The sequence below is a fragment of the Tripterygium wilfordii genome, chromosome 13 (assembly GCF_013401445.1).
Source record: "Tripterygium wilfordii isolate XIE 37 chromosome 13, ASM1340144v1, whole genome shotgun sequence".
Lineage (NCBI taxonomy): Eukaryota > Viridiplantae > Streptophyta > Magnoliopsida > Celastrales > Celastraceae > Tripterygium > Tripterygium wilfordii.
The window spans coordinates 4,556,217-4,583,965 of NC_052244.1; the positions used below are offsets into that span (position 1 = coordinate 4,556,217).

General features: G+C 37.0%; 2 protein-coding genes and 1 pseudogene across 2 annotated transcripts; 2 read left to right on the top strand and 1 right to left on the bottom strand.

Annotated features, from left to right (window-relative positions):
• Positions 1-108: 108 nt before the first annotated feature.
• On the bottom strand, positions 109-1,635 carry LOC120013425 (annotated as a pseudogene).
• Positions 1,636-16,904: 15,269 nt separating this feature from the next.
• On the top strand, positions 16,905-23,014 carry LOC120013724 (autophagy protein 5-like). Its single transcript, XM_038865636.1, has 8 exons — positions 16,905-17,092; positions 17,246-17,370; positions 17,626-17,692; positions 17,858-17,947; positions 18,955-19,042; positions 20,455-20,595; positions 21,119-21,250; positions 22,553-23,014. Exons 1-8 carry the CDS (start codon positions 16,994-16,996, stop codon positions 22,885-22,887), a joined length of 1,077 nt encoding a protein of 358 aa, XP_038721564.1. The 5' UTR covers positions 16,905-16,993; the 3' UTR covers positions 22,888-23,014.
• A 386-nt stretch (positions 23,015-23,400) lies between these two features.
• Positions 23,401-24,369, top strand: LOC120013828 (probable glutathione S-transferase). The gene is made up of 2 exons (XM_038865779.1): positions 23,401-23,782; positions 23,862-24,369. Exons 1-2 carry the CDS (start codon positions 23,465-23,467, stop codon positions 24,204-24,206), a joined length of 663 nt encoding a protein of 220 aa, XP_038721707.1. The 5' UTR covers positions 23,401-23,464; the 3' UTR covers positions 24,207-24,369.
• Positions 24,370-27,749: the final 3,380 nt, after the last annotated feature.

The window sequence follows — 27,749 nt, forward strand, 5'->3', positions numbered from 1 at the left end:
ATTTTCAGACCATTCAATCCTCAACGATCTCTTATCTTGTAAAGAAATCACAATCTGAAGCCAAATGCATGCACGCTAATGTTCTTCCAGTTATTTTCTTTTATCACCGCCAGACACCGCTTCATGAATGGAAAGAATCAAGCGACTATGAGGTCCACAATTCCCAAAAAAAGATCAGACTTTGGTCTCTGAAATCTTCTGGTGCGGTTGAATGAGCAATGCATTTAGCATAGCATGAATAGCTGCATCATAAACAGCTGCATCGTTGTGCATCCCATCAGCTGTACAGTGAGGTCCACAATTCCAAGTCATTGACTGGATATCAAGTAACATAAGCAGACCACTGGATTTGCTCAAAAGCTGGGTATCCTTTAGCACTCGGTTATAAGCATGCCAACTTCATCGTTCATCTTCTCTCGTTTCTCATCTGTACTCAGCATCCCACTTATCAACAATGGCATGCCAAGCCAAAACAATAGTGGTGACCTTATGGTTGCAGAACCCTCAACAGGCACATCTGTGCCTAACTCAGTTGACGATGGCAACACCGACACCACAGAACTCCTCAACAACTGCAATGAAACACCATAATCCGATGCATTGTTGACATGAAGCATGTGCCAAGCCCTGAACCCATTACCAAAACAGCAGGGTAACTCCTATTTTGCTTGATTCCAGTAATCAAATCCGTCAAATTTGACTCGTAAGGAGCCCATATATAATCCACTTTCATACCAAACTCATTAACAAACACCTTGTAATCACTATGCCCCTTGAACAAATCCCCCTTAATGCATTCCATTTTCGTTGAATCCATAACCCAATTCAACAACGACTGGTAATCAAACGGGCTTGGGAATCCCCTGCCACCACAACCCACGACCCGTTTAACAAATCCGAGGCATCGGATCTACTCAATTTCTGAAACTCACAAGCACTCACTTCCCCTTATTTGGACCAGCTCCATTTCTTATCATAAGCAGTGAAAGAAGAGCTAGAGCTATCCGAACTAGGGGGTTTTACATCCCACAGAATGTCATTCACCAAATTAATACAAGAATCACGATTGTCAAACACAACAAGTGATTGAACAGAGCTAACAAAGTCAGAAACAGAGGAAGGAAAATACGGGGTCAAGTGGACGCATAGCGCGAGAGTGATGAACAAAGACCCGCTGAAGAACAACATTTTGTTGCGGCTCAAATGCCAACCCGCCATACCCACCGGCAGCAAAAGCACCACAACCGCCGCCAAACCCCCCCCCCCCCCCTGCACCGCCCCTAGCATTTCAGATCATCACTTGATTACAATCTTAGGAATAAAATTCATTCTTGATATAAAACTCTTGATTTTGGAAGAAGAAAACTTGAGGGGTATCAAGAGTTGGTGGTGGGTGATGTGTTCGTTTTCAATTGTACGGATAGCGATGTGAATGGGACAACCGGACAACCGCTTGATGGGTGAAGAATTCAAATTGGAAGGATATTGTGTTTGTGTTTTGCCACTTTGTGTTTGTTTGGGTTTCAACTTCTTGATTTGTCAAGTTGGAGTGGATTGATGAAACCCAGACAAGCCTTAGTTTTTTCCTTGTCTAAACTCATGTAAAGACAGTGAAGAATTTGAGAAGAATCTCAATTGTTGATAATTTTATTCATAACGCAATACCTGTTATAGTGCGGTATATATACTTATTACAATGCCTATTAATTCTCAGTCATAATAGAATTTGAATTAAGATACTACTCTAATCAGCCGCACAAGCAAGGCTGTTATTATTTAATAAAGGAAACTAAATATACTTTTACTATAATGTAAATAGGAAACTTTAGTAGACTCATAAGAATTATCAATCACCAACTGTTTGCCCATGCACCTCAACCGTACTCTCCAAGTTACTTCCGTATTCTGCATGCGAGCCCTCGGGCCCATGGCTTACTTGACTAGACTGGACTCGGTCTATCTTTATCTTATATCGTTGAGCCCGATTGTACACGTTTTTGAGTTTGTGCCCTTGGTCCTCATAATTCCCATCCCCTTCAAGAAGTTTTTGTCCTCAAAAACAAAATCTGGAAACTGCATTTTAATCATGGTCGTAACATCTTCTTCGGCCAAAGATTTCCATTGTACCAGTAACTCCCACCGAAATCTATTCCCTCGCTTCACTCGTCGGCTTTCCAGAACTTTAAGGGGCTGTAAAATAATATTTCCATCTAAGTCGAGAGATGGTAAAGAATGTTCACTCACTGATAATTCGCCCACCTTACGTTTGAGTTGAGAAACATGGAACACAGGATGGATTTGAGTCTCAGACGATAGGGCGAGCTTGTAAGCTACTTCGCCAATTTTCTGCACCACCTGATACGACCCATAATAACGACTACTCAATTTGTATAAAGCCTTCTGTGAAAGAGACTTCTGCCGATGAGGCTGAATCTTTAAATATACCCAATCACCTACAATAAACTGCTCCTCATGCCTCTTCTGATCTTGGTGTGTTTTTGTCCGATTATTGGACCTGGTCAAATTGTCCTTGAGTTCCTTGATGAGCTCATCCCTCTCCATGAATTCCTTGTCCACTTCACCACTGGGTGATGACCCCTCTGAATAGCACACTAAAGTTGGTGGAGACCGGCCATAAACATACTCAAACAGCAACCTTTTCGTTGATGCATGATAAGTTGTATTGTACCAATATTCCGCCCATGCTAAATAGTCTTCCCACTTCCGAGGATTCTGATGAGACAATGCCATATTGTTCCAAAGTTCGATTAGTCACCTCTATTTGTCCATCCGTTTGAGGATGATAAGTGGAACTCATTGACAATTTTGTCCCATGGAGCCGAAATAATTCTCCCCAAAAATTGCTTAAAAAGATCCGATCTCGATCAGAAACAATTGATCTTGGTATTCCATGGAGTTTAACCACATTGGAGATAAATAGCTGAGCTACTGATTTTGCCGTATAAGGATGCAAAATGGGTACAAAGTGAGCATATTTAGTCAACCTGTCTACCACTACAAAAATTCCATCATACCCATTAGATTGAGGTAGTCCTTTAATAAAATCCATGGAAATATCCTCCCATATTCTTTCAGGTACCGGTAAGGGTTGTAACAATCCGCTAGGCCTTCGAGAATCATTTTTGATTCGTTGACAAATATCGCAAGCAGCGACGTAATGGTGCACATCCTTCTTTAACCCGGGCCAAAAAAATATATTGGCGATACGTACCCAAGTACGATAAATTCCTGAATGACCGCCAATAACTGAATCATGAAAGTGGCTAATAATGTTGGACCTCAATTCCTTATTATCTGGCACAAATACTCTACCCTTATAATGCAACAGACCATTTTTTGTTTCATAGTCCAGTACCTCATCACGCTTCTCCTCTATTTGTTTTTGAATTTCACTACACTTTGGACAAGATAATGTCAGATCACGAATTTCCTCCATCCCTTCTTGATAATGCGTCAGCAACATAATTCTCTCTCCCCGGCCGATATTGTATTTCGAATTCGAACCCAAGTAACTTAGCCACAAATTTTTGTTGCTCCGGAGTAATAATCCGTTGTTCTAAAAGATGCCTTAACGGCTGTTGATCAGTGACAATAACAAATTTTTTTCCCAATAAATAGGGCCGCCATAGTCGAACTGCCTCAATGATAGCCAACATCTCTTTTGCATACACGGACCACCCCTTTTTTTTTGGACCCAAAGCCTTACTTAAGTAAGCTATAGGTCGCCCATTTTGAACTAACACAGCCCCAATGCTTGTATCGCTTGCATCAGTATGTACTTCAAATAAGTGATCAAAATTCGACAACGCTAAAACGGGAGTGGATGATACGACATACTTCAATTTCTCAAAAGCCTCTTCCCCTTCTTTGGACCAAACAAATCCACCTTTCTTAAGCATATCCGTGAGAGGTCTTGCTATCACTCCATATCGCTCAACAAACTTCCGATAATAGCCGATAAGGCCGAGAAAACCTCGTAGGGCAGAGATAGACTGTGGCTTTTGGCCATGATTTCATGGCCTCAATTTTTATTTGATCGACCTGAACCCCCTGTTGAGAAATTATATGACCCAGGTACTCCACTTCCTTTTGTGCAAAAGAACATTTGGATGGTTTTATGTAATACTGATGACGGGTTAGTATGTCCAATACAATCCGCAAGTGACCAATATGGTCTTCCCATGATTTTGAGTATACCAGAATATCATCAAAAAATACTAATATGAACTTTCTCAAGTGCATGCCAAAAATTGAATTCATGGCGAATTGAAAAGTTGATTGAGCATTGCATAGACCAAATGGCATTACGTGATATTCATAACGACCATGGTGTGTTCGAAAAGCAGTCCTATGAATGTCCACTTCCCTGACTCTGATCTGGTGATAACCAGCCCGTAGACCCAATTTTGAAAAGAATATTGCCCTGCCTAACTCATCCAACATATCATCGATGGTGGGTATCAGAAATCGATCCTTCACTGTTGCCTCGTTGAGTGCCCGATAGTCAATACAAAACCGCCAAGTACTATCCTTTTTTTTCACTAACAGAACGGATGATGAAAACGGGCTAGTGCTTGGTCGTATAAACCCACTAGACAACATCTCCGTTACTTGCTTCTTGATCTCATTCTTCTGAAAGTGCGCATACCTATACGGCGCAACATTAACTAATTTGGATTCATCTTTGAGGTTAATTCGATGATCAAAGGATCGACTAGGAGGAAGAGAATCGGGTTTCTTCATAATCGACAAAAATTCTTTTAACAAAGCTTGAACCTCTTCATGATCGGACATTAAACTTATATCTTGTCCAGCTGAGTCATGTTCATCCTCATGGATTGAAAAAATCTGCGCCCCACCATTCCACAATCTTTCCACGGAATTAGCTTGAATCGGCTTCAAGTTGTGCTGATTATGTAGAGCTAATTGAACCCAATTACCATCTAGTACAAACTCCATGGTCATAGATTGATAATCTGATATTACTCTCCCCAAACTTTCCAGCCATTGTACTCCTAATATAACATCTAATCCCACCAATGTCAAAATAAATAAATCTGCACAGATTTGTATACCTTGAATCCGGATTGGCACATTGTCGCATACTCCATTACACGTTAACTGCTCACCGTTTGCAACCTTCACATCAAAGGACTCCATCAATTTAATTGGCAGGTTCAACTTCTTTGCAATATCATCACTGATAAAATTATGAGAGGATCCGTTGTCAATAAGAACCATAACTGGCCGATTTTGAATCCATGCATGGAGTCTCATGGTTCGAGCTCCTTTTGCCCAGGCAATGGCGTGTATTGATATCGTAGGATCCTGGGGTCCTTCAGAGTATGGCTCGTTCGAACTAATTGTTGATTTTGGCTTATCACTGACCTCATCAGGTTCAATAAGGAAGACTTGTGCAATCTGACACTTGTGCCCAAGAACAAATTTCTTATTGCAATTAAAGCACAGACCCTTCTCCTTTCACTTCTGCATCTCATCTCATGACAATCTTTTCACTCCCGACGGCACAGTCTTTGAGAGCCCCCCCAGAGGATTTGGGTATGACCACTTCGGCTGTAGGAAGGTTTGGCCATCGAAAGTCTAATTTATTGCCTTTCCTCAAGTCTGCCAAGTGATCATTCTCCATACGTGCTATTTCAAAGGCTTTTTTAATTGTGCAAGGTCTACGGGCTAGTACTTCTTTCGCTAGCTCGCTCTTCAACCCTCCAATAAACGTTCCGATAAGGGCCTTTTCCGGCCAACCTTGGACTAGATTGGCTTTTTGTTCGAATTCCCTTAGGAAGTCACGTAATTCACCAGTTTGTTTAACCCTCGACAATTCTTCATCATGATCAATGTAGCCTGTTGGCCCAAATCGAGATAAGAGTTTTTTCTCAAAATCCCTCCGCCGTATCTGCCTCCTTCTCTTGACATACATCCGTTCCATCCATTGCCACCACAAATTTGCTTCTCCTTCTAAATAGAATGCCGCATAATCAACTCATTCACGTTTAGGAACTTCTTGATATTTAAAGAATTGTTTAGCTCTGCTAAGCCATGAGATCGGCTCTTCTCCCTTAAAAGTTGAAAAAATCATTCGAGGCTTGCGGATATCCGTGGATCTTTCTCTTCTTCCGGTGACCTCCTCCTCGTCTGAGGACGTCTTCTCAGAGGAATCCGTAACTGATCCCGAACTGCTATGGTCATTGATGGATGCACAGTCGGATGTAATTTCCTTGTTGTTGCGTGGCGTTCTGTTGTTCTTCTTCTTGACCAGCAATTCCTTCAGTTCAGTCAATTGTTGCTGCATCTCTTGATTGCTTAATTGAATTGCCTGAAGATTGGCTTCCAAGGTTTCGAAGCGTTCCTTGTTAGAACCCATTACAAGTTCTCTCAAGCACCAAGGATGAAACCCAGACAAGCCTTTAGTTTTTTCCTTGCCTAAACTCACGTAAAGACATAGAAGAATTTGAGAAGAATCTCAGTTTTTGATAATTTTATTCATAACGCTATCCCTACTATAGTGCGGTATATATACTTATTACAATGCCTATTAATTCCCAGTCATAATAGAACTTGAATTAAAATACTACTCTAATCCAGTGTTTTGAAAACCGGACCGGACCGGCCGGTCGGACCGGTCCAACCGGTGACCTGCCACTTGTCCGGTCCGGTTGAGGTGCCAGAACCGGTGATTGGTGAACCGGGATATTTTCGGTTGAACCGGCCGGTTCTTCGGTTGAACCGGTCAGAACCGGACCGGTTTTGACCGGTTCGGTCATTTATTAATGTTAATAAAATATTTTTGAAATTTTGTTATTTGTAGGGTTTGAACTCATGACCTTTTGTTCATTAAAAAAGGTTTTAACCACTAGGCTATGAGATTTTCTTTATTTAAAATGGTACTTTATTTGAATATATTGTATTTTTATGAAGTTTTCTTACATATTATATGCATATAATATAAATATATATATAAATAATTCATTACATTAAAACCGGTTCGAACCCGGTTTGAACCCCGGTTAAACCTTTGAACCGTGAATCGAAGACTTTTCCGGTTTGATGACCGGTCCGGTTTTAAGAACCTTGCTCTAATCAGCCGCACAAGCAAGGCTGTTATTATTTAATAAAGGAAACTAAATATACTCTTACTATAATGTAAATAGGAAACTTTAGTAGACCCATAAGAATTATCAATCACCAACTGTTTGCCCATGCACCTCAACCGTGCTCTCCAAGTTACTTCCGTATTCCGCATGCGAGCCCTCGGGCCCATGGCTTACTTGACTAGACTGGACTCCTTGATTTCAGTGAAATAAATTTTTTAACATTAAATATTTTGATTTGACCCTTGATTATACACTAATAATTAATATTTTAATAATATCCTTTTGAACTCTACAACTTTTTGTTACAAAATGGTTTTTAGACTCTACAACAGTGGGGGAAAGACAGTTTTTGGTCACTGAAATATCTGACTAGGTTAACTCAGTCACTTATTTTTCAAATGTTTCAATTTGGGTATCCAAATTTCTAAATTGTTTCAAACAAATCATACGGGCAGTTTTTAACTATTTCGAATAGTTAAATTACCTACATGGCATAAAAAAAATAAAAAAAGAGCTTACTTGGCAGTAAAAATTAAAACAAACATAAAATGTATCAATAAAACACATTTGCCCTCCCAACTTCTCTTCTCTCCGATAAAACCCACGAACCCTAACCAAGTTTTGGTGTCCCAACTTAGCAATTGACCTCACTTGATGCTCGAAATCCCTGAGTCTCTCCAACCCGTGCTTTCCAATGCGGCATGAATAGGTGGCGGAAATATGAACAGAAGTTTGGCCATGGGGCTACGTCCGGCGGCTAGAGAGCAATTGAGTTTTTTTAATATTATTTTTTATGTTTATTTTCATATTATCCAATTCATCAATTTGTCAGCCCACATGAGTAAAAATCAATTGAATTTGACTTTTGTCTTTCATATCACAAGTTTGATTGACTGAAATAGTTAAAGACTGGCCGTGTGACCTGTTTGAAACAATTTAGAAATTTAGATACCCAAATTGAAACATTTGAAACATGGATGACTGAGTTGAACCTGATCAGATATTTCAATGACCAAAAGTTGTCTTTCCCCCTACAATAGTAGATGCACATTATAAATGTGTCTACAAGATTGAAATTATAGATTTCATTGAATTTTTTTTAAAAAATACCTGTACAGCTATATATTGTATAAATTTTGTGCACAATATTGTTTTATATGACAACCTTTTTTTTCCTAATATAAAATATACCCTTCATTTCTAATATTGCTTCTTTCAGTCTCAAGAGAGCTACAAGCTACATCATCTCTTGATCCCTTTCCCTTCCAAACATTGTTTACAAAGTCACATTTTCAATGGATAATCTTCGATTGTGGGTTGCAGATCTAAAATAGTCTTAGATCTAGCAAACTGACTGCGACAAAAAAAAAATTGTTCTTTCGAAATTAAAAGGGATGAAACTAAAGACAATAGAGGATTGGATGATTAGAGTTGTTTATGGATTGCATAACCATCCTGGTGCATCATACATGGAAGGGCATTCGTATGCTACAAGACTATCTAATGTTGAGACCGATATGTTGATAGATGTGTCCAAAAATTTAGTGAAGCCATAAAATATTTTAACGACATTAAAGAACAGAAATCCAGAGAATGTTTCCACCATTTAGACGATTTGTAATGCCTGTAAGAAGTATCGTACAGCTGAGAAAGCAGGTAAATCTCAAATGCAATTTCTACTGCATAGCTTAAACTTGCATGAGTACATTTTTTTTCCATTGGAGTGATCAAGAATCTAATGGGGTCCAAGATTTGTTCTTTCCACATCCATGACCATTAGAAATATTTTGTGCATTTTCGCATGTTTTGATAATGGATGCGACGTACAAGACTAATCGCGTTAGAATGCCACTATTTGAAGTTGTTGGTGTGACATCAACGGACATGACCTTTTCTGTTGCTTTTGTTTTTATGCATTCTGAGAAGGAAGACAATCATACTTGGGCTTTGAGTTGATTGTGGTCTACCATGGATGATTGCATAACATCGCGAGTTATTGTCACAGATAGAGATTTAACTTTGATGAAGTCTGCTGCCAATATATTTATGGATTCGTCAAAGTTGCTTTGTAAATGACATATTTGCTAAAATATACTCGCAAATTGTAAGAAACACTTTCATGATAGTATATTGTAAGAAATATATTATCGAATGCAATTTCAATCGTTATCCGATTGTCATTAATTATATTAATGACGTATGGTTGTTGCCATACAAAGAGATGTTTGTGGCTGCCCGGACTAATAATTACCTGCACTTTGGAAACCGGACAACTAACCGAGCTGAGAGTCAACACACAAAGTTAAAAAAGATATATGGGCACTTCACAAATGGATTTGGAATCAGCATGGAAGTCTATTCACCATCTCCTTGGACATCAATACATTGCAATGAAAGCAAGTTTGGAAAAGAGAAAAACTGTTGTCCAACACCGCTTCAACACAGCACAGTTTCGTGACCTTAGAGGTTTTGTGTCAACTTAGGCATTGCGACTTATTTTGTAGGAACTAGAACGATCTAAAGTAGTTGGTATTGATGCTTTTCAATAAGGTTGTAAGCTTCGGATGACTCATGGATTGTCGTGTGCCCACGAACTTGCAACTTATATGCTCGAAGGTCGACCAACCCAACTTACATGCATTGATAAGTTCTAGAAAAAGCTTGATCTACTTCTATGTGCTTCGGTTGAAACATATGAGTTGAGTTACACTGTTGAGTTACAGATGTTGTCCGAGGAATATAAACAAAAGTCACGCATTGGTAAGATTAGTCTTCTCAAAAAGTATAGAGAGATAGTTAATCCCTCTACCACTGCACTTGTTGAACCAGAAGTTAAGGCTAATAACCATGGACGTCCATCGACTAAGAAGAAGGTTGACTCTTCTACTCGTTGGGAACCATATGCTTTTGAGTATGTTGAGAAGGATGATATGGATTTAATTGCAAGCGCACAAATTGCACAAGTAATATAGAGATGAGTAAATTATCGTTTCCACTAGGGATGTGTTGGCAATAGAAATCAATGTCAAACAAGTTACAATTATGCAAATTGGGGAAAAGGATTCGAGATTGGTCTTGTTTTTAAACTAAACTAAAGCAAAAGAACAAAGACAAATCAAACACAAGTATGAAATCAAGATGGAAAGCACTAGGATACTTAACTTCACCTTACCTATCCAATTCAATTCCCTTGATCCCTTAATGCCTAATTCCTCTCTCTACAATGACAATCGATTTCCCAACCTATTCAATGTTCTATTCCTAGATATATCAAACGTATTTTTAATATAAATCCCTGTTATTCCTAACAATCGGATTAATATATCAAAAACCCATTAAGATCTGTGGAAATTATTTAGCGATTGCATAAGTCACAAACCTATATTCCTATGGTTCATGCACCCTATGTCATCTATGACTTGAGACAAATCCTAGATATCACCTTCCTGTCTCAATCTAGGCAACAAATCAATTGAATGATGGCCAAACATTCAAAAGCATTAATCACACCTATAGACAATCAAGAGAGAGAAAGAAATCAAGAAATAAGGAAACCAAGTTTATTGAATCTTCAAGGTTTGGTTACATTAAGACCCTAGTAAGAAATCTAGCCACTCATGGAAGCAAAATACATCATTAAACAAAGGAAATCAACCATAGAAAGTAGGATAGAAAAGGAGAGAAAAAACCCCTTGTAGACCCTCTTCTTCTCCAAGCTCCAATGGTGGCTCCAAGCTCTCCAATGGTGGTAGAATGTATGAGAGTTCCCCTAAAACCCTAAAAACTACCTATTTATACTTCCCTAAACTCCTATGTAGTTTCTTATACAAGTTGGGTCGTTTTGGTTCGGACCCACTTGAATTCGGAGTTTTTTTCGTGAAATTTGCTGTGCTGTGAATAGTAGTCTGATCGATAGGGAATATTTCCGATCGATCGTAAATACAATCTGTCTGGCAGCTCCGATTGATCGGGAATGGTTCCGATCGATCGGAAATCGTCTCTGGAGTTAAAATTTTCATTTTGCACTCTTTTCCTCCATTTCTTGCCTTGACACCTACAATAAGCAAATATAGTTTTCTTAGGCAATATCAACTCCTAATCTATTCAAAATGGGATGAACTTATGTGTAAATGATGCACAAATGTATGTATATATTTGGCACATCAAAGGATATCGAAAGTTAGCCAAAATGATGTCTACATCACATAGTTCCCACAAATAATGCAACCACATATCCAAACGATCGCTGATGTAACATCAGATGAAAATTTTGGTTTTAGGGCCATTGTCAGGCTATTAGGGTATGGTGAGAATGCATGGACCACCATTCGATAAGAATTGATTTATGAGCTCAGAGTATTTTGGGCCAAATACGTTAACCTATTTGGTGGTTATGAGCGTGCATGGACTATTGATAATTCCATGAATTTTTACGAGACAGATCGTCCAGCCCCTCTTGAGCATTGGATGTGCATGCTAGATATGGGTAACTTGATTGCTAGTAAGTATAATGTCATACTTCATGTTTTCAGCTCTCAACAATGCCTAACATTCTTACTGCTACGTTTATTGCCTCCACCGAGACATGAACATGTTGCTCTGTCGATAGGATTTGTCAATGACAATCACTATATATAACTGTCTTTGACCGATGGTTACCAAAGGCCTCCAATATACATGCAGTGGTTTAGATACATATATGAATGTGCATCTGAATGGGTCACCCTGAACAATGACCAGCTTGCAAGGTACATATAATGTACTCGCTCGATGCAACTGACTGAGTATATTGTGCTATGAATGTGTAATAAGTATATTCAAGTTTTTGATATCAATAATAAACTTGCATGTACTCTGAAGTTTATGTCAATATTTATGACATGCTATTTACTAGTAAATGTAACAATACTAAGAAATAAATTAACACTAAATTATTAATTTATTGATTCAAAAAATTGAAACACTGAAATTTATATGATTAGACATTAAATGGGGTCCAAAAACCATTTTGTAATAAAAAACTGTAGAGTTCAAAAGGGTATTATTGAAATATTAATTGTTAGTGTACAATTAATGGTCAAATCAAAATATTTAATGTTAAAAAATTTGTTTCACTGAAATCAATGTTGAATAGGGGTCCAAAACCCAAATTGAAGGGTTCAAATACCTACTCCCTTGTGTTTTTAGAGTGCATTAAATTAATTAATGCACCAAAAGTATAGAGTTCTAAAGTTCTAATGATAAAATGGATCATTCATATTTTATATAAAATCCTTTCTAACTTGCGTTGGCCTTGTTTGGTGAAGCGGGTTGCAAAGCGGTCCCGCTAGCGGGTTCCCTTTCGCAATCCGCTTCACCAAACGCATCAATAAGCTTGGCGTTACCACTCACAAGACGGGGCAGTAACGTCCATCTAAAACAAGCTCCATATTGGTTGGAGCTTGTTTTACAGTGTCGGATGTTTTTTGGTGTGGGACTTATGCGGTCACACACCAAAAAGGCGCAAAACTTTTTTTTTTTAATTTTAAAAGGTGTGGGTCCCGTGTATTTTTATTTACTATTATATTAAATTTATATTTTAAAACATACTTAATGTAAAATTAAAGTTTCTACATTTAATATTGTATATATTATTTCAAGGATTCTGAAGAACAATGAGTGGTTTAGTGTGCAGGCTCCGATACCATTATAGACAAGAAGGATCCAAGAACAATGACGGCCTCCCTAAAAGCACTCTTGTCGATCTTGTCGTTTTGTAAATAATGTAAGATAAAAGTGTGATGTGATGTGTTGTGTGGATAAATGTAATAAAGAATAAAGGAAAAACAATTACGCAATATGACCATGGTTAGTTGTCCCTTGGTTTAGTGTCGGTGTGTTAAAAGCAATCATGTAATATAACCATGGTTAGTTGTCCCATGGTTTGGTTAGAACCATTGGTTTAAACCATGGTTAACGCCTATAAAATGCCTTGTAAATACCTTGATGAGAAAAAACTTGTTGATAAGCAATCCCCTATTGTCTATAATGGTATCGGAGCTTGTACACTAAACCACTCACTGTTCTTATCTCCATCTTCTTTTTTTCATCAAGGTATTTACAAGACCTTTAATAGGCATTAACCATGGTCATATTACATGATTACTTTTCCTTTATTCTTTATTACATTTATCCACACAACACATCACATCACATCACATTACACTTTTATCTCACATTATTCACAAAACAACAAGATCGACAAGAGTGCTTTAAGGGAGCCCATCGTTGTTCTTGGATCCTTCTTGTCTTCCAATCAAAATCGACGTCAAACGTCTCATTCCATTCAAACAAATAAGATTCAATTTCATCCGTAAATTCATTGGCATAAGACTGATGCCAAACAACTTCTGGAATCTGTGCAGGACGATAATCATTAAATTCACACATTCGAGGCTTGAACATGTTCATATAATTGTGGTCTCTGAAGCAATGTACATCAACTGTCACATCAGCCACATTTGGGCTAGTAACATCAACAGGCCAGGTCTCATAATCCAAAACATAATAGACAGGATGATATTGAGCTAGAAATTTTATGGAATGAGGATCTTGTTCCAAAACAAGAGGTCGATAGAAAACCATTATGAGAAAACCATGGTGGTATTGATTGAGAAAATTTACCCATTGTTGTGGACTCATGAACCAATAAAGAAGAGTAGAGAGGTTTGTCCTTTCTGGTCTAGGAGGGAAGTATGGATAATGTGTTTGGCAAAGGTTAAGATAAACCTTAAGACTGTGAGCAGAGAACTGGAAACCCAGATGATAAAGCTATAGAAGATAATGAGAAGAGATCATCATTGGTGTAGGAAGGTAGTACCCTGATCTGAAAAAGGTTTAAGAATGAAAACTGAGGGTCATGAAGACAACCAGTAACAGTATAACCATGTTTCAAGGTTGAGATTTTCAAGAAAGGCTGGTATATACTGAAAGCACGTTGGGTAATTGTCTTGGAAAAAATATCTTGTAACAACTCAAAGGACAAATCCATCAAGGAATCACTGGAAATCATACCAATAAGAGGAAGTATGATCGTGGAAGTTTGGAGAGTGGGATTCCTAGAGAAAATGTCTGCCAAGATATTAGATTTACCTTTGATATGAGAGACATCAAAAGTAAACTGAGAGAACCAGGCATTCCACCTCAACAATTGAGAATTTGGGAGAGTTTTCCCTTTGAATTTCAGCATGTTGGGGATCGAGACATATCCATTTCAACTAAGAAATGATATCCCAAGAGATGAAACTGAAACTTTTCAATTCCACGTTTGACTGCCAAGATCTCCTTGAATGTAGAATGATAGTGCAGCTCAGTAGGTTTAAAAGTTCTTGACTTGTATCCACACAATGTTCTATGGCGATATTTTTCTTCGAAAAGAATTACGGCCCAATATCATCACTCGCATCAGTTGTAAAAATTTTTTCCCCGTGGTAGGAATCTGTAGAGCAAGAAGATTATGAGCTTGAGACTGAATAGCCTGTATGACAGCAGTATGTTGCACTTGCTAGGGTGGAGCGTCTTTCTTCAACAAATGATGTAGTATCTTGAGATACCGAGCAACTCTGGGGAGGAAATCCAACGTATAGTTTACAAGGCCTAGAAACTGTTGTAACTCAATTTTAGACAGAGGCCCAATAGGAAATTTCGTCAACTGGGATGCAAAATGTGGTTGAAGTTCATATGAGCTTTTTGTAAACTTTAGCTCAAGGAAATCACAAGATTCTTGTGCAAGTATCAATTAGGTAGATACGTGAGTACACAACTATACATAGCGCCTCATAAATCACAGGTTTCGAGTGATCACATAATAATTCCGTATATGAGTTAAGCACTTATGCCAGACCCACAATATCGAAAAAAGAAAAGCTTCTTCATAACTAATTAGGTTAGGATTGATTACTAATTTTTTAAATAAAATTATTACCATAAAAAATGTTATCATATATATCATTTTTTTAATTTACATTAATATTAATTTTTTACTAAACCTATCTAACAATTTTTTTTTACTAGACCTAAATATATGAAAAGTTTATGTTTCTGAACTTCTGATAATAATTAAATCTACAACGAGGAGAAATTCTCTGTATTCTATATTTCATTTTTATGCTTTGCAAATGAGAACTCATATATATATATATATATAGCAATTCTCCTGTTCGCACCTAAATTACGCACTTAAAATATGTACCTATGTTTCACCATTTTTAAGCATGTGGGACCCAAAACAATATGTCCCACTTGTCATTTTACTCATCCACACCCTTAAAAAGTAAAAAGTGGTGTATAGTTTAAGTGCGCATAGAAAAATTTCTGTATATATACATTTATATATGATTATAAAAAGGGCTAATATCAGTAATTTAATGAAAATATGTATAAAACAATACTCAGAGATTCGAATTATTTGTCAAAATATTGATAGAAATTCACCAGGGTCGATTGCAACGCAATTAATTTGCAATAATCCAAATACTATATCACTATTTGTTGGAACTAAATTCTACTTTTTTCTTTTGTTAAAAGAAAAAAAAGTAGAAATACAGAAATGGGTTTTCGGGTCCAGCCGACCGGGTGGTCCGAGTGGGTGCAAACAAAAATGGGCCACTTTGTACCATAGTTTTTAAACTCGGACCGGCCCGTCGGTCGAACCGTCAAACCCGTGAACCGACAGCCTAACCGGTTTGTTGCTTCTTTTAGACCGTATATGCAATGAACCGACGAAATCGTATGTTGGACCGCGCGAACCGTGTTAACCGTGCAAACCGTGACCCGCCCGGTTTAGTTGCCCCTCTTCTTTCTTACGTTCTCCGACAGAAGTCTAAGTGCTAAGTCGACTTTTTATATCCTTGATGAAGATAGTGAGACCTCCCTTGACTTCCACCTTTGTATTTGAAGTCTTGAACCAGCAAACGAATCAAAGAAAATGAGAGAAACGATTCGAAGAAAAAAGTTGAGGAACTCATTTAAAATAACAAAGATTGTGTGATAGATGAAGATCTGTAGCATGGTGAGATTGGTGAGAGATAAAAACTGCAATTGTAGAAAGAGGCCGTGTGAGACAGAGATGAGAGAACTTTTGAGTTGAGAATGAGAGAACTAATGAGAGGGAGGCGGCACATCTGTTTGCTAGGCATTTAGGTTTGTTGCCCTAAATGGCTAAATCTTGGCCATTGATTCAACAAGTCAACGGTCAAGATTAATCAATTATACCTAAATATTTAAATATATAAGTTAACTATGTACATACATCAGGAATTCTCCTATGTGGATCAAAAGTGTGGACCAAGTTTGTGGACCAAAATCCAATGGTTGTAATCAATCACAACATAAGTGGGGGCCACACATTTATTATGGGACCCATCACATCTATGGTTGAAAAACAAGTCCACAAACTTGGTCCACACTTTTGGTCCACATAAGAGAATTTCTGGTACATACATATATATATATATATGTGTGATTATAATATTTATTGGGACTTGAGACAAAAGAAGAAAGTGACAGATTATATAAAATATAAAATAATTTGTATTAATCAATTATACAAAAATATAAATTTATTTATATACTATATATCTAAAATATATTAATTTATAGTATATTATAAATCAGTGGTTCAATCTTAATCAAATCGGTTGAACATCAAAACCCTAGAACCTTTGGCTGATACGGTAAATGCATGGGTCGGATTTAAAAACTATGCTTTTGTACCCGCACGACACATAAAATTACTTTGACCTTTGAAGAGAGAAACCAGAGACAGAGATCCAACAAGGCAACAACCCAGCCAGAAAGCAAAATTAAAGAGGAAGAGAGAGATGGAGGCTCTCAAGTACGTCTGGGACGGGGCAATTCCACTGCAGATTCATCTCCACGAATCTGAAGTCACCACTCTCCCTCCTCCTCCTCCAGCCTTGGTTGCTCGCTTAACCTTTGTCTCTCTTTCTTTTTCTTTTCTTTTTTTTTTTCCTTCTTCTTTTGCGTTTCTTTGAATTTGGCGCAATTTTCTTATACATTATGGCAATCCAGTTCTTACTGATTGTTCGGATTTTATTTTGTGTAATTTTCAGGTCTTAGCTCCGCGGATAGGGTACCTACCTTTGTTGGTTCATCTTGTAAAGCCTTACTTCAGTTCTGCTCTTCCTCCTGGTGCGGATACGGTCTGGTTTGAGTATAAAGGGTTTCCCCTCAAGTGGTATGCTTCTTTTTCTTTTTCTTTGATCGTAAACCTCATTAGCAACCTAGGCTGCATAATAATGGGTGATCATAAAACCGGACAAAAGCATCCCAATGTAGACGATGTTACTCGTGGATTTATGGAGTGCAATGAAGGATATTTTGCAATAGCTTAATAGTTACTGTTGCATTGGTATCTGGGTTTGCAGCTGTTCCCTGTCATTATGATCTATGTAGAAATTTTATTTATTGAGTTTAAGGGTACTGCTTGCAGGTATATACCAACAGGGGTTCTTTTTGATCTTCTCTGTGCAGAGCCAGAAAGACCTTGGAACTTGACGGTATAAGGTTTTTAGCATCTATTTAGTGCATAAATAGACTAAAGTGATTTAGTAGACTGTCTTCCTACCTTAAATTAAAGTTTTAAAATTTGAAACTTTGAGGTTAAACCTGGTGAGGGTAAGCCTTCTTGGAGTGTAGGTCAAATTTCAGTACCTTTTATGCAGGTGCATTTTAGAGGATATCCAGGAAATTTGTTGATCCCATGCGAAGGTGAAGACTCTGTTAAGTGGAGCTTTATTAATTCATTGAAAGAGGTTAGTCTGCACTCTGCAATCACTTATTCTGCTCAGTTGTACTCGCTGTTCTGTATTTTTGTGATTTATGAAGTGCCTGGTCCAAATTTCTGAGTTCAGCTCAATTGCATCAGAATGTGTCGATATAAAAGTACTGACTTTTTCGGCCTATTTCTTATACTATGGAAAATTCAAGTGCGAGAACCGAGAAGTAGTTTTGTTGCCATGTAATTGTGTTTACAGCTATTTCGCATGCTGTCACTATTTGATTAAGTTATCAACATTGGCAAACTTTGATTTGTCCATTTATCAATTTAGTTGTATGTATAAAGTTGGTGTACTGAAAATCTTCATCAAGGATGGTGTGTTCTAGTTAGAAGTTTGAATGTTGGTGTGTTCCAGTTAGAAATTTGAATGTTCTAGTATGGGAAGTAGAGAAAAATAGAATATGAACTGTTAAGAAGAGAAGAGGTTGATCCAAAAAGACATAAATGGAAGTATAAAGAAGAAATATGAACAGGACACTATTAGTGGAGTGTTCGGTTTTAGACTGGGTTTTAGACTGGGTGGAGTGTTCGGTTTTAGATGATGATGATGATGATGTGTTACATGTATAAAGATGGTGGTTCTCACTCACCCTTGATAGCATCGGCAGCAGCATTGTTTTTCTGAATAGAACATCAGCAGTAGTATTGTTGTTGTTACTCCTATAATTTGGGACTCTCTCTCTCTCTAATGAAATAGATATAAACTTACCTCCTTAATAAGTCTTGTTTCACTCGTGGAGGTTCTGCATATAATGTTAAGTTCTTGACTTCTTATTATGGATTCTTTGCGGTTCTAGGTTATCATTGTACTGTGTTTTTCCGTTATCATCATTGATATCAAAGCCTTAGTTTTGAATATTTGGGGTTGGCTACATGAACCATCAGTTGAAAATTAGATGGAGTCTACCATTTTCTTATGTCTCTGCATGTGAATGTGTGTTTTCAAATCGATATCATTAACAAAATTGGAATATGATACAGGCTGCATACATAATTAATGGAAACTGCAAAAATGTTATGAACATGTCGCAATCTGATCAGGTGGACTTATGGCAATCCGTGATGAATGGTATGCATGCCCATTAATTAGAATCTCACATAATTGATTCTGCCATTTGACTATTTTGTTTGTAAGTTTAAATTCATTTTTGTATATGAATGCATATGGGCGTTTAGTGATGCTGCTGTTTTGTTGTATTTTAGCAGCAATTGATGAGTTGTTATACAGTCTTATTATTGAATGATATGACAACTGTTGAAATGCAATAACCTATACAAAGCAAAATTATCAGTTTAGTTTTTCTTAGTCTTCAAAGTCACATTTTAAATCACATCATGTAATGATTAAGAAAGCAAAGAAAATCTTGAGTTAGACAGGGGGAAAAGGTCTTCTGCTAGAGCCTAGAAGAATATATCTTTAATTTGTGTGGTAGTATGTGCATACTCTTTACATAGCCACACAGAGTATTTCCTTCTTTCGTTACAGGAGATGAAATTGTGAAGTAATCCTTTGATCAACCATAAGTGGAAAGTACAGAGTTTGAGTGATTTTGAATATGCTATGGACTACGGAGGTATTGTTGATTTCCAGCGATAAATATGTCTGAATGCCTTGAGTCCCTTGATTTCTTTCTCTATCTTTTATTTCTTTTTGATTTCTATCATTTATATTTTCTTGTATTCTCCTGTTATTTGTATTTCTTCAATTTTTTTTTCTATTACCCTCTATTTTTGCTTCTTTAGATACAACATCTAGTTAGCCAAGCCAGCCCCTTATCCTAAGTTCTCTTTCCGAATTCTGTTTGCTTTTAATTATTACCTTGCCATTTCAATACCTTTCCTTAGGAAGATTGCCTATATGTGTTCAGTTACTAAAGCTTGTTTTGGTTGTTAACGATGTCCTAATCAGTGATGCAACTTAGGAACCAGTGAACCACGTCGCATGAACCTAGACTTTATTTTCCTTGCTACTAGAGAATGCTTTGAAAGTTCTTAGGAACTACTTTACATCCAAAGATATCTGATCTTATGCATTTATGAGGAACTGAATGGTCTGAAAGCTTAAAATGAATTACGAGCTTTATGTCGGAAAGCCAAGTTTGGATAAACTTCATTTTCTGCAATGCAACGATAATTATCAGATTGACCATGTTATGACTGATCTTGCCCTCTATAGTCTTTCTTTTTGAACATGTTGACAAAAAATGAAATATAAAGCGAATGGGCATTGCTCCTGGTTTTTGTTGATTGTTCGGCTATTTTTAAAGCATTTTCACAATAGGCATACATGCTCAACTTGCAGCTTAGACAAATTTGGGGAGCTAAACTGGCTAATTTAGTTTTTCTTGTCTAGCATCTTGATATGGCATGTCGGTCTTGACCTTTCAAATGCTTATTCATTTTTCATGCTAACTGTCAGTCCCAGCAACTTTTGGTGCTTCTCTAGTTCAATTTCCAATGTCAAATACTTTTCTATGGCAGGTAATTTGGATGCCTTCCTACGCGTATCATCAAAGCTTAAACTTGGGAAATTTGAAGATGAGTACTCTGCAAAGACTTTATGCTCACCAAGATCTCGACATGGCCCTGGCGAGGCAGATATGGGTGGACAAATGAAGACTGGTTAGTTAAATCTATACTTGATTTTGAGATATAGAATCTAGGTTACTTGTAGACTACATCCTAACAAGACAAGCAACACTTTACTTGCGTGGTGTTTTACCTTTTCAATAGATAATTGTTGCTTCCAACTAAATATAAATATATAATATATCCCAGAAAACTGTAATATGACTACAAGTATTATGAAAAATCGGGCTCAGAGAATCATAATTGGCAACTGTAGGAAAATAGAAAATATCCCACAGCAGATGTATCCACAGAGATTATGTAGTAAACAAAGCCACACATGATTACCATCTGGAAAAAAAATGCTTGTGCATACGTTCCAGACGCCCCAATATAGGTTTCAATTTGTACTTGAGTTCATTCATAACATGTATACTGGAATTGGATTTTCTATCCATGCTTAAAATTTATCACTTCAGTGAAAGGCCAATTAAAACTTTTTCTATCAAGTGCAGTTATTTTATTTGTCCTAGATGTGCCATTTTGTCTTAATCATCTCATAGTATTCTCTTTTCAGGTAGAATTCCAGTTCGGTTATATGTTTGGAGCGTTAATGAGGATTTTGATGATTTTGACGATGTTCCTCAACTTGATAGTTGGGACAAAATTTCTTACATCAACCGGCCTGTTGAAATCCTCAGGGAAGAAGGTAGTTATGTTGTAGTTTTATCTATAAACTCCTAATTATGTGAATGTCGTGTGCAATTTAGTATTTTGACATCCATGTCTTCGTTTCGTAACTTTCATATAATTTGTTTACCTGTTTTGTAATCTATGTCTATCTTTCCCCTGCCTACTTGTGGGCTATGTGATTATAGAATGTTCCAACTTCCAAAATGGTTTCTTTTGGGGGACTTCTGATGATAAAAAGAAGTTAATTGGATATAGAAATGCTGCCCAAGGAATCACAGGGTTTAGGTATTATCTCTCATCTTCTTTTTAAATGGCTTTGGAGAGTTTGAGAGGATCATCTCTGGAGGAATGTTCTTGTAAGTAGTCAATAGATATGGCTTCGATCACAGATGTTGGACTGCTAAGCAAATTGGAGAACCCTATTGAAGTTGTCTTGTAATTAGGAGGAGTTGGGATACTTGGAAGGAGTTCATAAGATTCAAGGATGGCAGAGGAAGCTCTTTTACATTCTGGATGATATCTTGGTGAATGCTTCTTCCAAAACTCCAATTCTCTAATCCAAGTGAAATCACCCGTTACGAGGAGGCTCTAGTCAGTCAGTGATCAGTTCAGTAATTTAAGACCTGTTATCTCGTGGAGCATATTTTTAGACACCGAATCACAAGATTAGGAATTATTGTGCTTTATGAGCATTCCGTTATTCTACCATGGATGATAGTCTGTTGATCACTTTCCTCAGTTGAGTTATGTATTGTACAGTTTTATTACAATGAGATTCTCAGGAGGAACTCCTACTTGGGCAGCTCCAGATTTCCTTGGAAGTGCATTTTAAAACTAAAAATTCACAGAAGCTTCTGGGGAAATTTAATCGATGAGTGATCTGCAAAGAAGAGGTCTTTTGGTTGTCCATAGAAGCTTTCTGCAAAAAATAAAGAATCCATAGACCATCTTTTTTACTTAATTTGCTTCTGAACCAGGAAGGCTTGGCATGCTGTTTGGCAGTTGATAGGTACCAGCTGCATCATTAGCAACAACTTAGCGTCTGAGATGGAACCCTATAATCCTGAATTATGGAACCATCTCTTGGAGATTAGTCATTCGTTCGTGATGAGCCAATGATGGATCACGGTGCATCATGATGAGTTATGATGTGCTCTATCGGTTGTTGGTTTAGTTGCATTATGCTTGGTTCTTCATTCTGTAACAACTTTATTGATGCCTTAAACTGAGCCTCTTTGTAAACTCTTTTGCACCAGCATGGTGATTTTAAAAGTTCTTTTCGATTTGAAAAAAAAAAGTTCATTTTTCTCTACTGCAGGTAAATATTTCAGTTTGCATGATGCTATAAGAACTCTTCTGCCAGAGTACTTTGTTCACCAGCCCGTAATCAATGACAAAACTAGAATTGAAGGAGAAGAAGAGCAGAGAGTTGCTTCAGAAGATGCTATCAGCAACAGAAGCACAGAAGAAGGATTAGAAACTACTGAGCAGTCGGAGCCTCCTGCCACCGCTATATCCAGCAATGCTGAACTCAAGATTGTGCGAATACAAGGCATTGAGCCGAAGCTGGAAATACCATTTTCTTGGGTGGTGAACAACCTAATGAATCCAGAACATTTTCTTCACATCTGTGTCTGTCTTAAAGTACCATAATTGAATTTTTCCTGAAAATGTTACATCTGATGCCCAGAAGATAATTCTCTGTATAGAACCGTACGAGACATTCATTCTGTCAATATAATTTGTTTCAGTCTTGCTTGCTTATACAATTCATTTCCTATCCAATTTGTAATCATGCATGTTTATCATCGTAGGTGCTAAAAGTAATTTGCATTCTAGGGATGACTTTAACGTATGTAACAAGGAACAGATCATGCCCACTGTTTCGACTGTGAAAGAGATTTGTAGATTTTGAGACCTGCCATTTATGGACAAATCCAGTTCATTTTAATCCAATCATTTTCTTGTCATCAAATATGCTGTCTTCTTGTTCAGTCCTTCCTGCTTCTGTGTGCCGGCAATCAAATATGGCATATTCCTTGTCTATGAATTATGCGAATCTAGACTCTTGTTGAGGGGACGCAACAAGAAGACTTCATTGGAATCATCAGCTTCTTTGTGAATCTGACTTCACATGAACCCTTTTTCCTATATAAGCTACACTTTCTCACTTACTTTGGTATCACAAACAGAGAGAGAGGGAGGAGAGAAGATTTATATACAGAAAAAGATGTCAAAGGGAAATCTTCTTCTTCTGGATTGCTGGGTCAGTCCTTTCTGCATGAGGGCCAAGATTGCATTGGCTGAGAAAGGTGTTGCATATGAATCCCAGGAGGAGGACTTGTTTGGTGGAAAGAGTGAACTCTTGCTCACATCAAACCCAATTTACCAGAAGGTCCCAGTCCTTCTACACAATGGTAAGCCCATCTGTGAGTCCACCATCATTGTTGGCTACATTGATGAAGCTTACCCTTCACCACCATTGCTCCCTCCTACTGCCTATGAGAGAGCGCAAGCCCGCTTCTGGGCCGATTACATCGACAAGAAGGTCAGTTAATTTCTCTACTAATTAATCAAGGTTGAAGTTTCCTTTTTAATGTTTTTGGGTTGATGTGTAAATATAATAGGTGTTTGATGCAAATGGTGCTGTGTGGAGGAGCAAAGGAGAGGCATTGGAGGTAGCAAAGAAGGATTTCTTGGAGATTTTGAAGGTGCTAGAGGGAGCCCTGGGGGAGAAGAGTTACTTTGGAGGTGATAGCTTTGGATTTGTTGATATCATTGCAATCCCTCTCACTTGTTGGTTCCCTGCAAGTGAGAAGTTTGGGGAGTTTAAGGTTGAGGATCATTGTCCCAAATTCTCAGCTTGGATCAAAAGATGCATGCAAATAGAAAGTGTTGCTAAAACTCTTCCTGACCCTGCAAAGGTCTATGAATTTGTTGTGATGTTTAGGAAGATGCAAGGTATTGAGTAAGGGCATGTATGGCTTTGGTTTGGTAATTAAAGTGTGTTGAGGTTTTTCAAGTCATTTTTCTCTAACTAGAGAGAACAGAATAATGGAAAAAGGAGTGTTTTCCTTTTCTTTTCTGGTTTTTGTAATTCAATAAAGATTGGTGGGCTGAGGCCCACTTTCATTTTCTCTATTTTCTTTAAACGAAGCCCATATACAATTATGGGTATTGAACTATTGATGTGTCATGCATGTACTCAACAACATCATATGATTAACCATCTGTTTTGTGCAGTTTTCTTAATTATGTTACCGACAATTTCAAAGGATTTATTATTGGGCCTGAGCCAAATAAAATAAGAGTCTAACTTAACTTTGAGCTTTTATCAGAGCCTCACAGGACGTGCTGCACCGGGCTTGGATCTCCAATCCATCCCGCTAATATAAAGTGGACAGAGCCTAGCATGACCCATGAACCCAAGGATGTGGGTTGTGCCGGGCTCACGGCCCCTGGCCCACTTTGCATGTCTAATTGGAACCATCGGTAACTTTAAACACTCTTACATTTTGTATGTTGACATTAACCCCTTACACGTCCTACATGTATTTTGATATGCACCTAACCACCTGACGGTCTTTATGAAGTCCACCTGTTTCAGTCAGTTAATTGCCGTTTGGGATTATTAGTTAAACGAAAATACTACACATCCATAAACGTACATAAACATGCAGTGACAAGCATATGCGATTTTTTTAAAAAATTTGTTTATTTTTTTAATCTACGTGGTATCCCATTTTTGCTTGCCACATAGATAATGTAAATTTATGGATGGAAAAATTATGGATATATATCATTTTGGTTAGTTAAATTACTTGACTTTTGAATGGTCGGTCACATGTCAACTAGACAAATCTATTTCTTACAAGAAGAAGAAGTTCATCCTCTTAATCAAGTAATGCTTATTCTTTCAATCTCAGCTTGTTATGCCCAACGGTAATTGAAATTTACTTGGATTTTCCAATTGATAGCTAGTTTAGAGCATTATGTTCACATGGAGCGGGAACGATTATTGTTTGCATTTTTAATTTATGTCCAACAATTCTCTAAACTCAAATAACTCAAATAAACAATAAAAATCGGAATTAAAATAAATAACAAACGATAGAATCTTAGTTGTAGACCATAACTATACACAAATTGAATGTATAATCAAGGTGATGCTAGACCTTAGTTTTAAGGAGGTGCTGAGTCTTGATTGCTATGGTCGAAGAAGTGTCTTCATCGTTGGACGACTTCAAGGCGGCCACCAACAAGAGACAAATAATCTTAAATTTTAGTTTAGAGAAAAGCAATTTCTTTTTCTTTTCTTTGAGTTTATAAATATGTTGTAGGTATTCATATTGATCACCTTCTTGTCCATGACTTCTTTGTATGTAGTAATTAATAATAACAATAAGTTGGCTCTTCTTAATGTTTGAAGGACTCTTTGCAAAGATTGAATGTGTGAATTGGGTGTCTATACAAAAAAGTGTGAATTGGGTTTTTGTCCTCATATTCAGGTGTGTCTGATGAGGTAAGTGGGGTCCAAAGTTACTATCAACTAAAGAAAAATATGGATGAGCAAAATTATTTTTAATTTTCTCTTTTTCAGTTTTTTCAGTTGGAGAATATAATACTTAGAATTACTCAATGGGAACTACTCTACATAATATATATGATGGACAAATTTCACTTTTTTTTCTTTAATTATTTTATGAACAAAAATTGAATGAAACAAGATGATGCTTTTCTTTGCTTTAACAAAATAAGAATTAAAATAAAATAATCCAATAACCATTAATATTTTATGCAACGTTTTACTTTTACTTTTTCTTTTTTGATTCATGAGGTCATAAATATATTGTTGAGCATTCAGACAGAAAAAAATCCCATAATGAGGCTTCCTTTCGGCAATAGTTAGCCAATCATTTGTTTCTGATTAATCTAATAATTAAAAATATTTTCTTTATTAATTAATAATTATGAAATTAGAAGTGATTGTCTTATTGGTCTAAGTGCATGTTCACATGTGCTTATTAGTTTGCTTTTATGAGAGAAGAAGCCAAACATCCTTTAACAACAATGATTACAGGTTTAAACTACTTGATCAAATCAAAATTGGATTAGGTTGTAGATAATCACATACATAGGAAGTTCCTTTTCCAAAGTTACTATCAACCAATATGTGTGTGTGACTATATATATATACCCAAGAAAGAGTCATTGTTTTCATTTGCATTGTTTGAAATGCATCTAAACAAGCTAAGTTAACCACTTGTGATAATCTAGTAGGTGAATCTCTCTCAGGTCAATCCATATAGACTCGGAAGGTATTGAATTCGATTTCCACTGGGAGCAATACTCTTATGGCCATGCACACACTAGGTTTTGATTCAATTTATCATGTTTTCATGTGGGAAATTTCTACGCACGCGGTTCTGATGCTCGAGTTTCGGTTCCATTTCATATGTTCAAACGGTGTCGTTCTCAGTTTGAAAAAAGAAATTTTTTTTATTAATTAACAAGAATTGACAATTATATATATATATAAACAATAATAATATGTTATTGTAGGGGTGTTGGTGATGAATATTGTGAATGAAGACAAGAATAGCAATGAAGAATGAATTAGCAACTACAAAGAAACCCCAAAAAGGAGAAAAAGAAGGATTGATGAAAAGGAAAAGAATGCATAGGATTAGGAGGAGAGAATATTTTCTATTTGGAACAAAATTTGGTATCATTTGTATTTGTGAGAACGGAGAGATGACCTAAAAGTGAAAGTGATCCCTCTTCTGCCACGTTTTGATTGTCTTTTCTTCACGTGGCATAGCCTGGCCCCACATGACTTCTTGTGGACCATTCTCCTTCAAATTCTATTCATCTTTCCTTCACTTCCTTTTATTTCAATTAAAAAATAATAATCATAACAGTGTGAATAGCCCTGGGGTTTCCTCCATTTTCACTTGTAATTCTTTAATTTAATTTCAAGGACCCAAATGTGCATCATATACATTACTATAGGTAGCTTTGAACATGTATGAAGCATAGTTGCATACATTAATAAAGCTATATATATATATAAAGATCATTTAATGGAGAAAAATAAATTGAAGGAGGGATTGTGGAGCCTATAAGTAAACTAGCGCCGGAATTCCTTACCTTTCCTAGTGTTTGTGTTGACGTCAGTATATACTTTTATTTTTGGGTTTGTATATAGCGAATCACAGGTTGCCATGTGAAGTTGTGATTCCAAGGAAAGGACATCAACCAAGCATGGGATCCATCGCTAATTGGAGAGAGAATATCAGAAGAGAGGAGGGGGTTTGTGTTTTATGTGTGTGTTAATTGAGCTTGAAAGCAACGAAATTGAAGAATCATTCTTTGATGTGAAGAAAAAACAAAAAGAAAAACATAATGGGAAAGATAAAGTAGGGAAGCAAGTGAAGGGGGGTGGCAGCCTCCATTTGCTTTTTTCCACTTTTTCTTTCTTTATTGTTTTCTCTCTCCCTTTGTCTTCTTATCAA